The 12,880-nt window shown below is 48.1% G+C and overlaps 1 protein-coding gene across 1 annotated transcript; it reads right to left on the reverse strand.

Annotated features, from left to right (window-relative positions):
• Positions 1-2,340: 2,340 nt before the first annotated feature.
• On the reverse strand, positions 2,341-3,254 carry LOC125943480 (genetic suppressor element 1-like). Its single transcript, XM_049662813.1, has 2 exons — positions 3,167-3,254; positions 2,341-2,687 (listed from the first exon to the last, which is right to left on the reverse strand). The coding sequence occupies exons 1-2, from the start codon at positions 3,252-3,254 to the stop codon at positions 2,341-2,343; spliced, it is 435 nt and encodes a 144-aa protein (XP_049518770.1).
• Positions 3,255-12,880: the final 9,626 nt, after the last annotated feature.

A 12,880-nucleotide genomic window follows, 5' to 3' on the forward strand; every position in this document is an offset into this window, starting at 1 on the left:
TGAAAACATTGCAGTGGTGTGCCATGAGCAATCGGCGCTGACTTAAGCTGTCAATGGAAGTGTTCCACGAGGCCGTTGGTTTGGGGGTGGTAGCTGACTGTGCGCAGACGATTCGTACCGAGCAAGCACAGGAGCTCTTGCAAGAGCCGACTCGAATTGTCAGTAACAATTTTGATAGGGCATCCGAAGCTGGCAGCCCATGTTGTGACAAAAGCTGCTACAACCGTGGTAGCATAGCTGTCTTTAAGTGGCCTTGCTTCTTCCCAACGGGTAAACCTGTCGATAGAGGTGAGCAGGTAGCGAAGTCCCTGACACGGTGGTAGTGGTCTGACAATGTCAACCGTGAGCAACGTCAAAACAATTATGAGGTTGAAGAAACTGGCATGCTGGGGTGAGCGAGCTCGGTGCAGCGTGTCGAAAAGCTGTTTGCATAACAGTGCTGGGTACATATGGTCCTTGGTGTGCCCGTACGAGTGTTGCAGACGAGTGTGGTTACCATCAAGCAGGATATTGCCCTACCACAGTGCTGTTTTGGATCAGCACAGTTGAAGGAGCTCAGGTTCATTAACTTGGTGTAGAGCAAGTGTCTGCGACATTGAGTGGTGCAGGACATGCAGGTGGTGTCACGGTGTTGACACGGCTGAGGGTGTCATCAGGCACATTCTGGTCAGCCGTTGACATGTCGGACTGTCAGTGGAGAGTTCCGATATAAACAAGAGATTGCAGATTTCTCGTGGCACATGTGTCGACGACTCTTGGTAAAGTGCATACGTCAAGAGCTTGTGATCTGTGAAGATGGAAAAGGGTCGGCCTTTGAAGATATGGCAAAAGTGACGGATGGCGAGGTAAATTCCAGGCAACTCTCGACCAAAGCTGCTGTAGTGAGCCTCGGTTGGAGTGAACAACCATCCGAACGTTCTTCGCAGAACGCAGGCTAAGTGTGAGCGAGCGTTGTTGAAATACCGGAATTCGAGTTCCATTCACGGCTTGCAAGTAGAGAATGGGAGCAACTGTGCGATCCGCTCGTGTAGCAGATAGAATGCTGACCTGTAGACTTGTGTCGATCAGGAAGCGTTGGCCAGTGACCTTGTAGAAGAGGCCATGACCACTCGTCGCTGTTAGCGGTCGGTCAGACGAGTGGTTATTACCAAACACAAGTTGCGCGTTGATCCAGATCTCCGCGGTCGCCAATTGTGGAGCACATGAGCGAGACAAGACGTTTTAGCGGCGGAGCTCAAACTCCACTACTATTATTTTTTCCCTCGGTTCCCAGCGCCAGCCGAGCTCCCACACCTCTCGTGCCCTCGCCTGACCTCGTCTTTACTAGGGCAATCGCGTCGATGGCGCTACAACATTGCAGGTAGGGAATGCCACATAGAGGCATATAGCAAGTGGGACCATTACCTGAAATAGTTCACTATAGCACAGCCAGCTTTTCACACATTTCATAGAGTTTTATTAATGTTTTGTATGTTCCACCATAATGCCAGCTCTACCATTTCAACTTCCAACACACATTCCGTACTTGTTGCTTATCCAACTAGCGTGTTCGAATCCGTGTCAAATGACGCTATTGTGGAGCAGTTAATTACTCGTCTACAACTAAATGTAATGTATACAATTATATAATATTGTGTAACACGCAATCACTTTAAATGTTTATGCCTACAGTTACATAATCCACGTCGTGCATTGAACACCACAAATATTGGTAACTGTCAGAGCAGCAGTCATGTGGGTGCTACGTTGTGCCTTCATAAATACAGATGAGTGAACTACTCTGCTCAAAGACTGCCAGTGTGTATCTGCTGTAATAGGTTGTTCAAGGGTGTGCAGTTGCATCATCTGGTTTTCAGCGGCGTTCTTCATATTGTATAGTAAAGCATTAAGTAGCTTTGTGATGCAGTTATGTGGTTGACAATTTTCTGTTCATGTCTATTTCTTTGATTAAAGAAATCATTCATTATTTGCAGCTGCGATTCTTAGTGCTGCATGTAAGTTTTGCGCTCGGCAGCCATGAGGCGCCGCTCTCAGCTTGCGCCTCTCGCTCTGTCTGGCGCTCTTGCATTTCCATCTTCTTCATCCTCATGGTGTCGGAGTGCTGCTTTATCTGCAGCCTAGACTCAGATAGTTACAGGTATTTGGACTACGAGGGCGCTTAGTGCACTCCCAGGTGATATGTATTAGGGTGGGTATGGCACCGCACCAAAGACAGCTGGTCCTATAACGAGTGGGATACGTGGCATAGCCTCCATGTTAACACAGATAGTATAGAGCAACTGTTCTGGAAAGAAGTAGCGTTGTGACGCAGTTGTGTGGATGACAATTTTATGGTTATGCCTATTTCTTTATTTGGTTAAATAAATCATTGATTATTTGCAGCTGCGATTCTTGGTGCTGTATGTAAGTTCTGCGCTCGGCAGCCATGAGGCGCCGCTCTTCAGCTTGCGCCTCTCTCTCCATCTGGCGCTTTTGCATTTCTAGGCGCTGCTGTTCGGCTTGTGCTTCTCTGTCCTTCTGGCGCTCTTTCATTTCCATTACCTGCAGCCTCGTTGTGTCTGAGTGCTGCTGGATCTGGAGCTGCAGCCTCCTCTCATCAATTTGGAGGCGACGGCTATCCACCTCGTACTCCCGTCGCGAGCGGGCCCCCAGGTACGCAATGGTTGCTTCATTGTACCGCTGCACACCTGTGAGGTCAAAGAAACAATCATCATGACTGCGCACACAAATGACTGTTCTAAAAGCGCTTTGTGGTGCTCGATGAAATCAAGAAAATGTTTGTTGTGAGCTAAAGGGTGCTTTGTTGTGTTCCACGGAATTCCAAGCACTTTACATCATAAGATAAGGAACAAATCGTCTTTACTACAGATGTCACAACCTGTGGTTGTGTTAAGATGTTTGTGCGCTATGTCTGTCACTGTTTCTTCCTTATTCTGCCCTAACCATCATGTCTCACTCGCGAACTTGCACCCCAAGCCGTGTATGTCCTTGTATGTCCCAGTGCTGTGTGCTGTTTGTTTTCTTTGCAATTCCATATATGTTCGTGTGCCATGTCTGTCACCATTTCTTCCTTGTTGTGGTCTGTGCATCATCTCTGATGATCTTGCTCCCCAAGCTGTATCATAACACAAGCTACTGTGTTATGCAAACATGTTTGGTCATTTACCTCTTATTGGTGTCCGCCTGGTGTTTGTTGGCGTAGGCATACAGGAGGACCTCGTGCTGCCACCTGAATTATGTAGCTGATTTGCCATTACTGGCAGTTCTTGAAAGAAAAAATAGTGCCATTTGTTACTCTCAATGGCAGTGCATAACTTAAACATTACACCGTATTGACGATTCCTTTAAATATGCATGCAGGGTGTGGTCCAATAAGTTCGGCTGAACATGACCAGTGACTATTTTAATGGTAATCAAAAGAACTGTATTTGGCTATAGAGTAGAGCCAAGAAAGATGAAACCAATCTTAGTTTTGTGTGAGAAGTACCTTGTCTTCAAGACAAAAATATACAAGCTCCCAGTCAGTCAGAAGTAGTTCCCTGGCACAGAAGTGTTTTGGCTGCGGCTCTAAAAATATTTATTGATAGAGTATGTGTCAAAGCATTGTATGATCGTTGAGATGAGAATAAAAAAAACATTTGTCTCATTTTGTTCTCTGTACCTGCGAATGGAACAGTTTGGAATGGAAAATTTTTCAGGGTGTTGCCATTGTTGAAATTTGAGGCAAATATCTTTGGTCTAGATGGTACTAAAGATTTACGAGAAGGACTCAAGTTTTGCCAATTGTTTAGTTTGCGGTGCTTTAAAAATATTTTTTGAATGGCCATCCTCGTTTTTCTTCAAAATTCCCAAACTTAAGTCTGTTGTTCTGAAGTGATGTAATCTGGAAAAATATGTATAATTTATTTTCTTTTGGAATTGCAAAGCAAGAAATGTGACCAAATAACCAGTTTACCGCCGCTGCAACACACACGGTCCGCATGTGCTCATGGTTGCAGGTTCGTTTCTTCTGTGGCACGAAATTATTACAGGAAGGTTCGGAAAGCAAAGATTATCAAAGATAGTCTGGAGCACTTGCTCTTGATATCGGCTTTTAAGAGCATGCCCTGCGTGCAGTTCGAAAACCATGTTTGTAGCTGTACACAGGGTAGTAACTTTCTCATTGATTAAGCTACTATCCCGTGTACAGCTAGAAATATTGTAATACCTGCCAGGTTCACAGACAAGGCACTATAAAGATCTAAGCGGGGAGGGGGCATTCTTAAAATAATCAGAATATCATTACAGGAACCTGGGGAAGGAGTTTTCCAAATGCATTATATATGTATATGTAATACTTGAAGTGGAGTGATAAACCAAGTCAGTTTTCTGCCTGCACACGTAACTGCAAGAGTCCAAGCCATGTCCTAAGCTGCAGTTTCAACTGCTGCCAAATTTTTGTTGTGGCACACTTGGCCTCTTCAATAGACGTTGGAATAGACCTGCGAATAACATGGTCCTTGCCATGATGTTGCCATGTCGTTGCCTGTCCAAGCGTCTTGTCAGACATAGAAGCTTGGACCTTGGTGGAAGTAAGTTTTCCTCACTGAATTGCCGCTCGCATTCACCATTCACCACTGCTATGCGGTACAGAGAGAATTCCCAGCATCACTTGAGCGATAAGGCTGCATTTTACAAGTTCATCTGCACCTCTAAGCAGCGAGATGGTTCTCCACTGCATGCTCACCCATTCCTCTTGCAGCACATTGGAAGGAATTTCGAAAGGCTGCAGGTTTACAATAAGGCTGGGACTATAATCCACCGGATCGCACCTTTAAATGACATCGTATTGATGGCTTCTATACCCGCAACTCGTGCATTAATCAGCACATCAAATCCAAGAACATTTCCAGCACATGTAGTCGCAGGCAGTAACCATTTATTTTATAACAGCCTCAAAATATTATTTCTCACTTGACTTGAATTTGTCAACAACGCACCTAGCTTGTTGCCCAATTACCAAATCTTCTTCGTGCTTTTGTACATTCCTGCTTTTTTAGTCAAACGGATGTCCTTGTGCTGCTTTAGCAACACTGGCCTCGCAAGCCTTGAAAGAATGTCCTAAAGAAGCCCAAGATGTAAAGGCTGTCCCTTCTGTACTTGGAAGTGCTTGTGCTTGCAGGCGGCAGCTTACTGTAGCAAAAGCAGGAATAATGTTCTTAAAATGCAGACAGCAAGCTTTGCTGAACCATGAGTTCAAGAACACGAACAGCGTTCGTCGCATGTTATGTAGTTGACCCAGTCTTGCACACGTCGGTAGTTTTCGCTCTTTTCACAGGCACAGAGCCAACTGATATCTGTTTGTTTAGTTCAAACTTTATTCGGTTTGTGCTCACGCCACTGGCATTTTGTGGATGTGGTAGTAGGTCAGAAATGGGGGACCTGTTGTGGCATTTCTTCTTCACTTCAAGAAGGAAAACATTCGAGGCACACGTTCATTTAGGAGCCTCTCTAGACATTTTCCCAGCGAAATCAACCGAACTGCTTAAGTGCACATTTTCTTTTGTAAATTATTTTCAAACAAGAAGAAAAAGTCCACAAGGACTTCGTCTACCTTTGATGGGAGACAAGAAGCTGCCCTAGTGTTTCTCAAATGCAATGGACATCCAATTTCTACAATGCGCTCATGGGCCTCCATTAGCGCTGCTGCTACGGCATTTTTCTTCCCCATTACATTGGTAAGCTACGCAATCGGACAGCAGCACATCCAATGTCACAAAGCTGTATATAATTAATTTGCCGATGCTGCGCCCCATTGAATGTCCTTCCAGGGTGATTAAACTAAAGCAGTATGCACTTGACTAAGCCCTATTCTTCAACAAAGAAGGTGACCACAATTGAGTGCAGCTCAATCGCGCAACAGTTGCGCAACAATTGCGCAACAAAAACTTTCTTTTCAGGGCACTCTCCATACACTCTTGTGCATGGCGTGCCATCTCGCCAACAAGCGGTTTTGGAATGACGAATAGAACAAAATGGGTCATTTTGCGTGCTCTCATGGGCAAAATTGACCATTTTGGGGTAGCTTTTAGCCAGCACGTGTGCCGTGATATGTAGATTAGAAATAATTTTTAGTTCATTTTTTTTGTCTCCAAGGCCCATGTCCTGTCTTACGATTGATGGCTGCGGCGTCTTTCAAGGTTGCCAAGGAAAATATCTGCTCAAATATATATAAGCAATTCCAAAAAGAACCGCCACCTTCAAGACGTTGTTAGTTGTATGTAAAATACACACAATGCTATGCTATGTGCTAATGCTATAACTATGTGCAATAAATTCCACATTCAAAACAATCCTATGTCTAATGACACATACTACATTTGTACAAAAATCTACCAGGACCCTAAAACACACCAACTATGTCAAAGATGAATTTTCAAGTAACTGCAACACTTAATCAGGTGTCAACAAATGTTAATTTGAGTGCGCCTTTAAGCATACTAAAAAAACCAACCATAATTAATTGACAAATTAAATTTTAATTAAATTAGGGCGTTTTACCCGCCGTGGTTGCTCAGTGGCTATGGTGTTGGGCTGCTAAGCACGAGGTCGCGGGTTCAAATCCCGGCCACGGCGGCCGCATTTCGATGGGGGCGAAATGCGAAAACACCCGTGTACTTAGATTTAGGTGCACGTTAAAGAACTCCAGGTGGTCCGAACTTCCGGAGTCCCTGTGATGTGTGGTGCGCGACACGGTGCAGTGGTGCGCGACGGTGGTGCGCGACGGTGATATTTGTAGTGTGCGACAAGGTGCGGTGGTTGGAGACAAGGAGCAGACGACAAGGAGAGCGCGCGCCGCTCTACCGCGCCGCGCCGAAAACGACGACGCCGAAGACCGTCCGGCTCGTGAACACGCGGCGCAAGAAAAGAAATGAAAAGAAAAAAAGCCAATCCAATCACAGAGGAACACGGAGCCTCGAGCAGCCAATGAGAAGTTGACGAATGGACCAGAGCAGCAGAAAAAGGAGCCGCGCTGGCAGTAGGGGGAGGAGTTCCAGAAGCGACACCAGGACAAGGTCGGCCATCGGATCGGGAGCTGAAGACGGCCGTCGGGTTCCGGACCCGAGCCACCAGGACTTCACCCGGCCGGGGCCTCCTGCCAACCCGTTCCTGGGAGTCGCCACTCTTCCTGATCGTAAACAGCTGCCCGAGGCCGGCTAGCGACTGTGCCCGTGGGCAGAACGGGAGCTGTCGGGCTACGAGCCCGAGTGCCACGACCAGCTGCCCAGCCAGAACGCCGCCGCCGTCAACCCCTGCTGCCAAGCCGCCTGCCTTCCCGGGCATCGCCACCCTGCCCGATTGTCAACTGCTGCTGCCCGAGGCCGGTGAGCGTCTGCGCCCGTGGGCAGAACGGGAGCTGTCGGGCTACGAGCCCGAGTGCCACGACCAGCTGCCCAGCCAGAACGCCACCGCCGTCTTCGCGTGCTGCCGAGCCGCCTGTCTTCTCCCTCCGAGCCAGAGCTGCCACGCTCTGACAGCCTGTACTACGGTCCGACACAACGACGTTTGGTGAGACCAACAACGCTTTTCTCGTCGTCTCGTCTCCGCTTCGCCGCATCGAGACTATAGCACGCGCACACGCCCGCTTCCTGCCCGAACTTCCCTGATATCATTAAGCGTTCTAGCCACATGTGTGTTCTATTATGAGTTCTTTTTGAGTGTTTATTTTATGGTTTTTTCTCGTTCTTGTTACATTAAACGTTTTGTGTGTGCGTTCCACAAACGGCTTTGTCCTCGATTGGGTTCTGGGAGGCTTCGCCTCATAGAACCGTCAAATATTAGACTAAAGAACCTGCTCATCACAAATTGGCGTCCTCTGGACAGGACAAAGCCGTTTGTTTTCTTTTTTGTTGTTGTTAGTTTAAGAGCGTAACACCATGGCTAGCCCACGAGAGTTATTGGCTTTAGCGGAGCGCATGGGGCTTGAAGGGGCGGAGTTAAAAGCGTGGTACGACGAGCAGGAGGCGCGAGCGCGAGAAGAGCGGGCTGCAGAACGCGAAGCGAAAAAGCAGCAGACTGAATTGGAAGAGAGAACTCTGCAGTTGCGGCTGAAAGTTGCGGAAGCTGAGGGCAATCGCGGAGAGGCAAGTCAGCGGCAGTTGGAAGTGGAAGAAAGAATGCTTCAGTTGCGTCTTAGAATGGCTGAAACGGATGCGGCCAGAGAGACAAGGACGGTGGACCGAGGGCCTGGATGGAGTCCACCATTCAGCATAAATCCTCACAGTCTAATACCAGGATTCAACGAAACCCGGGACGACTTGGATGCCTATTTAAAGAGGTTCGAGAGTGTCGCCACCGGACAAGAATGGCCTAGAGAGAAGTGGGCCACGGCTTTAAGTTTATGCTTGAGCGGGGAAGCCCTAAAGGTTTTTGGACGTCTGTCGCCCGAAGATTCCCTCAACTATGATAAAGCCAAGTTGGCGCTGCTCCAGCGTTTTCGTTTTACGGCGGAAGGCTACCGGGAAAAGTTCCGACAGAGTAAGCCCCAAGATGGCGAAACTGGGAAGCAGTACGCGACTAGGCTATTCAGCTTCTTTGATCGATGGGTTGAAATGTCCAAGACCGAAAAAGAGTATTTGGCTGTTCGCAACCTACTGGTGGCGGAGCAGTTTTTAAATAACTGTCATCACCGATTAGCGCTTTTCTTGCGTGAGAAGAGCTATAGTAAGCTCGATGACATGGCGGAGGCTGCCGACAATTTCTTAGAGGCTCAAAGACAGCCCAACTTGCTTTTGTTCCGTGAGAGAACAGAAAGCATTAACCCTCCGGAGAAAAGCGGAAGTTCATCCGAGAGAGCTTCAATAACATGTTTCGTATGTGGCAAATTGGGTCATAGGCCATCAGAATGCCGATCTAAGCCTAGGCAACCTTATTGTGGGTATTGCCGTAGGCCCGTCCATGATATAAAAGCCTGCACAAAGAAAAATGGCCCAGTGAACAAGACGTCTTGCTTGTTGTCGCCGAAGGGGCACCCGGCTGAAGGTGCTAACAAGCCGGGCGATAAAGAAGAGGAGGACGTTGCTGGCTCGGTGAGAACTCACCCAAAGGCCGGAAAGCACAGGATGCCAGTGCTACAGGGCATAATTTTCGGCCAGAATGCTTCAGTCCTGCGAGATACAGGGAGCAATACCCTGGTAGTACGTCGTTCCCTCGTACCGGACGAAGCTCTTACAGGTACCACTGCTACGCTGTTCTTAGCAGATGGCAGCAACATCACGGTTCCCGAGGCAAAGGTCGAAATTCATTCTCCTTATTTTTCGGGTACATCGATCGTCAAATGTATGACAGCGCCGCTGTATGACATTATCGTCGGAAATGTACCAGGAGCTCGGGAAGTTCATGACCCAGATGAAACGTGGAAGGAGAGGTTGATGGGAAAGTCCACCGATCACTGTATAGCCGGTGGAAAACGAACCAAGGGAGAAGACGATTCCCCGGGTTCTCTGCTGGTCGGCATCAAGAGCCAAGAACCACGGCCAAACTTATCTAAAATCGATATCAGCACCTTGAGGATGAATCGAAAGGATCTCGGCACAGCCCAAAAGGAGGACAAGACCTTAGAGTCTTGCTGGAACAAAGTAGGTCAACCCTTCCACGGGAAAAGGTCGATATCCTACTCATTCGAAGTTGAAAAGGGAGTGCTATATCGTTATTACCGGCCGCCCTCAGGCAAAGTCACCCAACAGGTGGTAGTGCCGCAAAGACTACGTAGCCAAGTGCTCACTTTAGCGCACGAGAGTATCATGTCGGGGCACCAAGGAATGAAGAGAACGACCGATCGCGTTCTAGAATCATTCTATTGGCCGGGAGTCCAAGAGGCCGTCAGAAGATACGTACGCTCCTGCGACACATGCCAGCGGACGTACCCTAAGAGCAAGGTGGGCAAGGCACCTCTTGGGCGGATGCCTTTAATCGACACACCATTTGAAAGAGTAGCCGTGGACATTATCGGACCCTTAAAGCCCGTATCAACGAAGGGTAACCGATATATACTGACTCTGGTGGATTTCGCCACCCGTTATCCAGACGCAATACCTCTGCCGTCGATCGATTCAGCTACGGTGGCCGAGGGATTGATAGAGATGTTTTCTCGCATTGGGTTTCCGCACCAGATACTGTGCGATCAGGCCTCGTGCTTCACATCAGATTTAATGAAGGAGGTGAATGACTTGCTGGCTATCAAACATCTTAGTTCGACGCCTTACCACCCCATCTGTAACGGGCTTGTGGAGAGGTTTAATGGCACACTGAAACAAATGTTACGCAAACTAAGCCAAGAGGAACCAAAATCATGGGATCGGTTACTAGCACCCCTCCTATTTGCGTATCGGGAAGTGCCTCAAGCCAGCATGGAATTTTCTCCTTTCGAGTTGATCTACGGTCGACACGTCCGAGGCCCGCTCAGTCTACTTAAGGAGTTGTGGACCGGAGACCACCTTTGCGAAGAGGTCAAGACAACATATGGGTATGTCTTGGACCTTAGAGATCGCCTGGAAAAGACATTACGGTTGGCGCAAGAGAACCTGTCGCGAGCTAAAACGAGCCAAAAGAAATACTACGACCGGGGGAGCAGGACTCGTCATCTGAAAGTTGGAGACCGTGCCCTTATCCTGCTTCCCACGACGGAGAACAAACTACTGATGCATTGGAAGGGGCCTTTCCTGGTCACACGAAAGAAAGGCAACTTTGACTACTGGCTGGACATGGGACATACCACCAAGCTGTTCCACATCAACATGCTCAAACGCTATGAAGAGCGCCAACCAGAAATGTCCCCACAGTCCGCATCATTTGTCGCAGTGGAGGAGGAGGAGGAGACGGACACGCCTGTACCCGTCTTCAAAGCCAATGAAGGCTGTGGTACAGAAGCGATAAAGGTGGGCGATGAGCTCATGGAAAGCCAACGTGAGGAGCTACGCGGACTTCTAGCCCACCACAAAGACGTCTTTTCCGAAGTGCCCGGAAAGACTAACTTATTGGAGTGTCGTCTTCAATTAACAACCTCTGAACCTATCAACACTCCGCAATATCCACTACCCTTCGCAATGAAGGAAGTGGTCGAGAAGGAAGTGCAAGATATGCTGCAGCTCGGGGTGATTGAACGGTCCGACTCACCGTATAACTCGCCCTTGGTGCTGATAAAGAAACCCGACAAGAGCTACCGTGCCTGCATTGATTTCCGTCGCATCAATGACGTCTTGGTTTCAGACGCAGAACCGATACCAAGGACAGACGTGATGTTCGCTGAAGTCGGCACAAGAAGATTCTTCTCCAAATTTGACCTCACTAAAGGATATTGGCAGGTGCCACTTGACAAAGGTTCACGTCTGAAAACAGCATTTTCCACCCAGTCCGGACACTACCATTTCCTCTATATGCCGTTCGGGATCAAGACAGCGTCTGCGGTGTTTACTCGACTAATGAGAATTCTGCTCCAGGGCATTCCAAATGTAGTCCACTACATCGATGACGTCCTCATCGCTACCATGACTTGGGGGGAACACATAGAAACCCTCCATTGCCTGTTAAACAGGGTCCGAGAAGCTGGATTGACAATCAAGCCTCAGAAGTGTGAGGTTGGCGTAAGATCGATAGTTTTCCTGGGACACAAACTCGGAGGCGGGACAATTCAGCCGATAGAGAACACAATTGCGAAGATTGCAAAAGCTCCACGACCCGAGACAAGAGACAACTACGTTCGTTTCTCGGATTGGCAGGATACTACCGGGATCTAATTCCTCATTACGCAGAGAAGGCTCAGCCGCTAACGGAAATGACCAAGAAGATGGAAAAGAACAAGGTCTCCTGGAACGCCGAAAGAGAAGCCGCCTTTGAAACGCTCAAACAGGCGCTAGCGTCCGGACCCATAGTGAAGGCTCCTGACCTTAAGCGCGGGTTTATACTCCGCAGTGACGCCTCCGATACTTGCATCGGCGCAGTCCTTATGCAGGAACACAATGGAGTTTTGCACCCCGTATCATATGCTAGCCGTCAGCTATTGCCTCGAGAGCAAAACTACTCAGCAATTGAGCGTGAGTGCTTGGCATTAGTTTGGGCTATAGAAAGGTTCCACATATTTTTATACGGAACACACTTTATAGTTCAAACTGATCACCAACCATTGCAATATTTGTCACGAGCAAAGCACCTTAATAGCAGGGTATTGCGATGGAGTTCAGCTCTACAAGAATATACCTTTCATGTAGAACATATCAAGGGATCCGAAAATGTTGGGGCGGATTACATGAGTAGAATACAGGGCGGACTACAACCCGACGCCTCTTGATCTTGCAGTTACTCAAGCAAGGTCGTATCATCGCAATACCATGCTATTAGTCTTTAATGTCACATTTTTTTTGTTGTGCTTTGTCTGAATCAGTGTTATTTTTTTCCTTTATGTGTAAATGTGTTTGCTACGTGAACTATGCTATAAATAGTGCAAACTCGTGAACGGACAATAACTGTGGTGTTCCGAGCATACGGGAAATGTGTCCCGCACTAAGCGGCAGTTTTCCCTCAGAAAACTTTATAAAAAAGGGGCTTATGTGATGTGTGGTGCGCGACACGGTGCAGTGGTGCGCGACGGTGGTGCGCGACGGTGATATTTGTAGTGTGCGACAAGGTGCGGTGGTTGGAGACAAGGAGCAGACGACAAGGAGAGCGCGCGCCGCTCTACCGCGCCGCGCCGAAAACGACGACGCCGAAGACCGTCCGGCTCGTGAACACGCGGCGCAAGAAAAGAAATGAAAAAAAAAAAGCCAATCCAATCACAGAGGACCACGGAGCCTCGAGCAGCCAATGAGAAGTTGACGAATTGACCAGAGCAGCAGAAAAAGGAGCC

This window comes from Dermacentor silvarum, chromosome 2, assembly GCF_013339745.2.
Source record: "Dermacentor silvarum isolate Dsil-2018 chromosome 2, BIME_Dsil_1.4, whole genome shotgun sequence".
NCBI classification, from domain to species: domain Eukaryota; kingdom Metazoa; phylum Arthropoda; class Arachnida; order Ixodida; family Ixodidae; genus Dermacentor; species Dermacentor silvarum.

What these genes read in the sequence shown, in the direction of transcription:
- LOC125943480 (XM_049662813.1), bottom strand. Translation starts at nt 3,254, where the DNA reads ATGGCAAATCAGCTACATAATTCAGGTGGCAGCACGAGGTCCTCCTGT. An exon ending in CAGGCGGACACCAATAAGAG is followed by an intron (nt 2,688 to 3,166) that starts GTAAATGACCAA and finishes TTGACCTCACAG; the next exon opens with GTGTGCAGCGGTACAATGAA.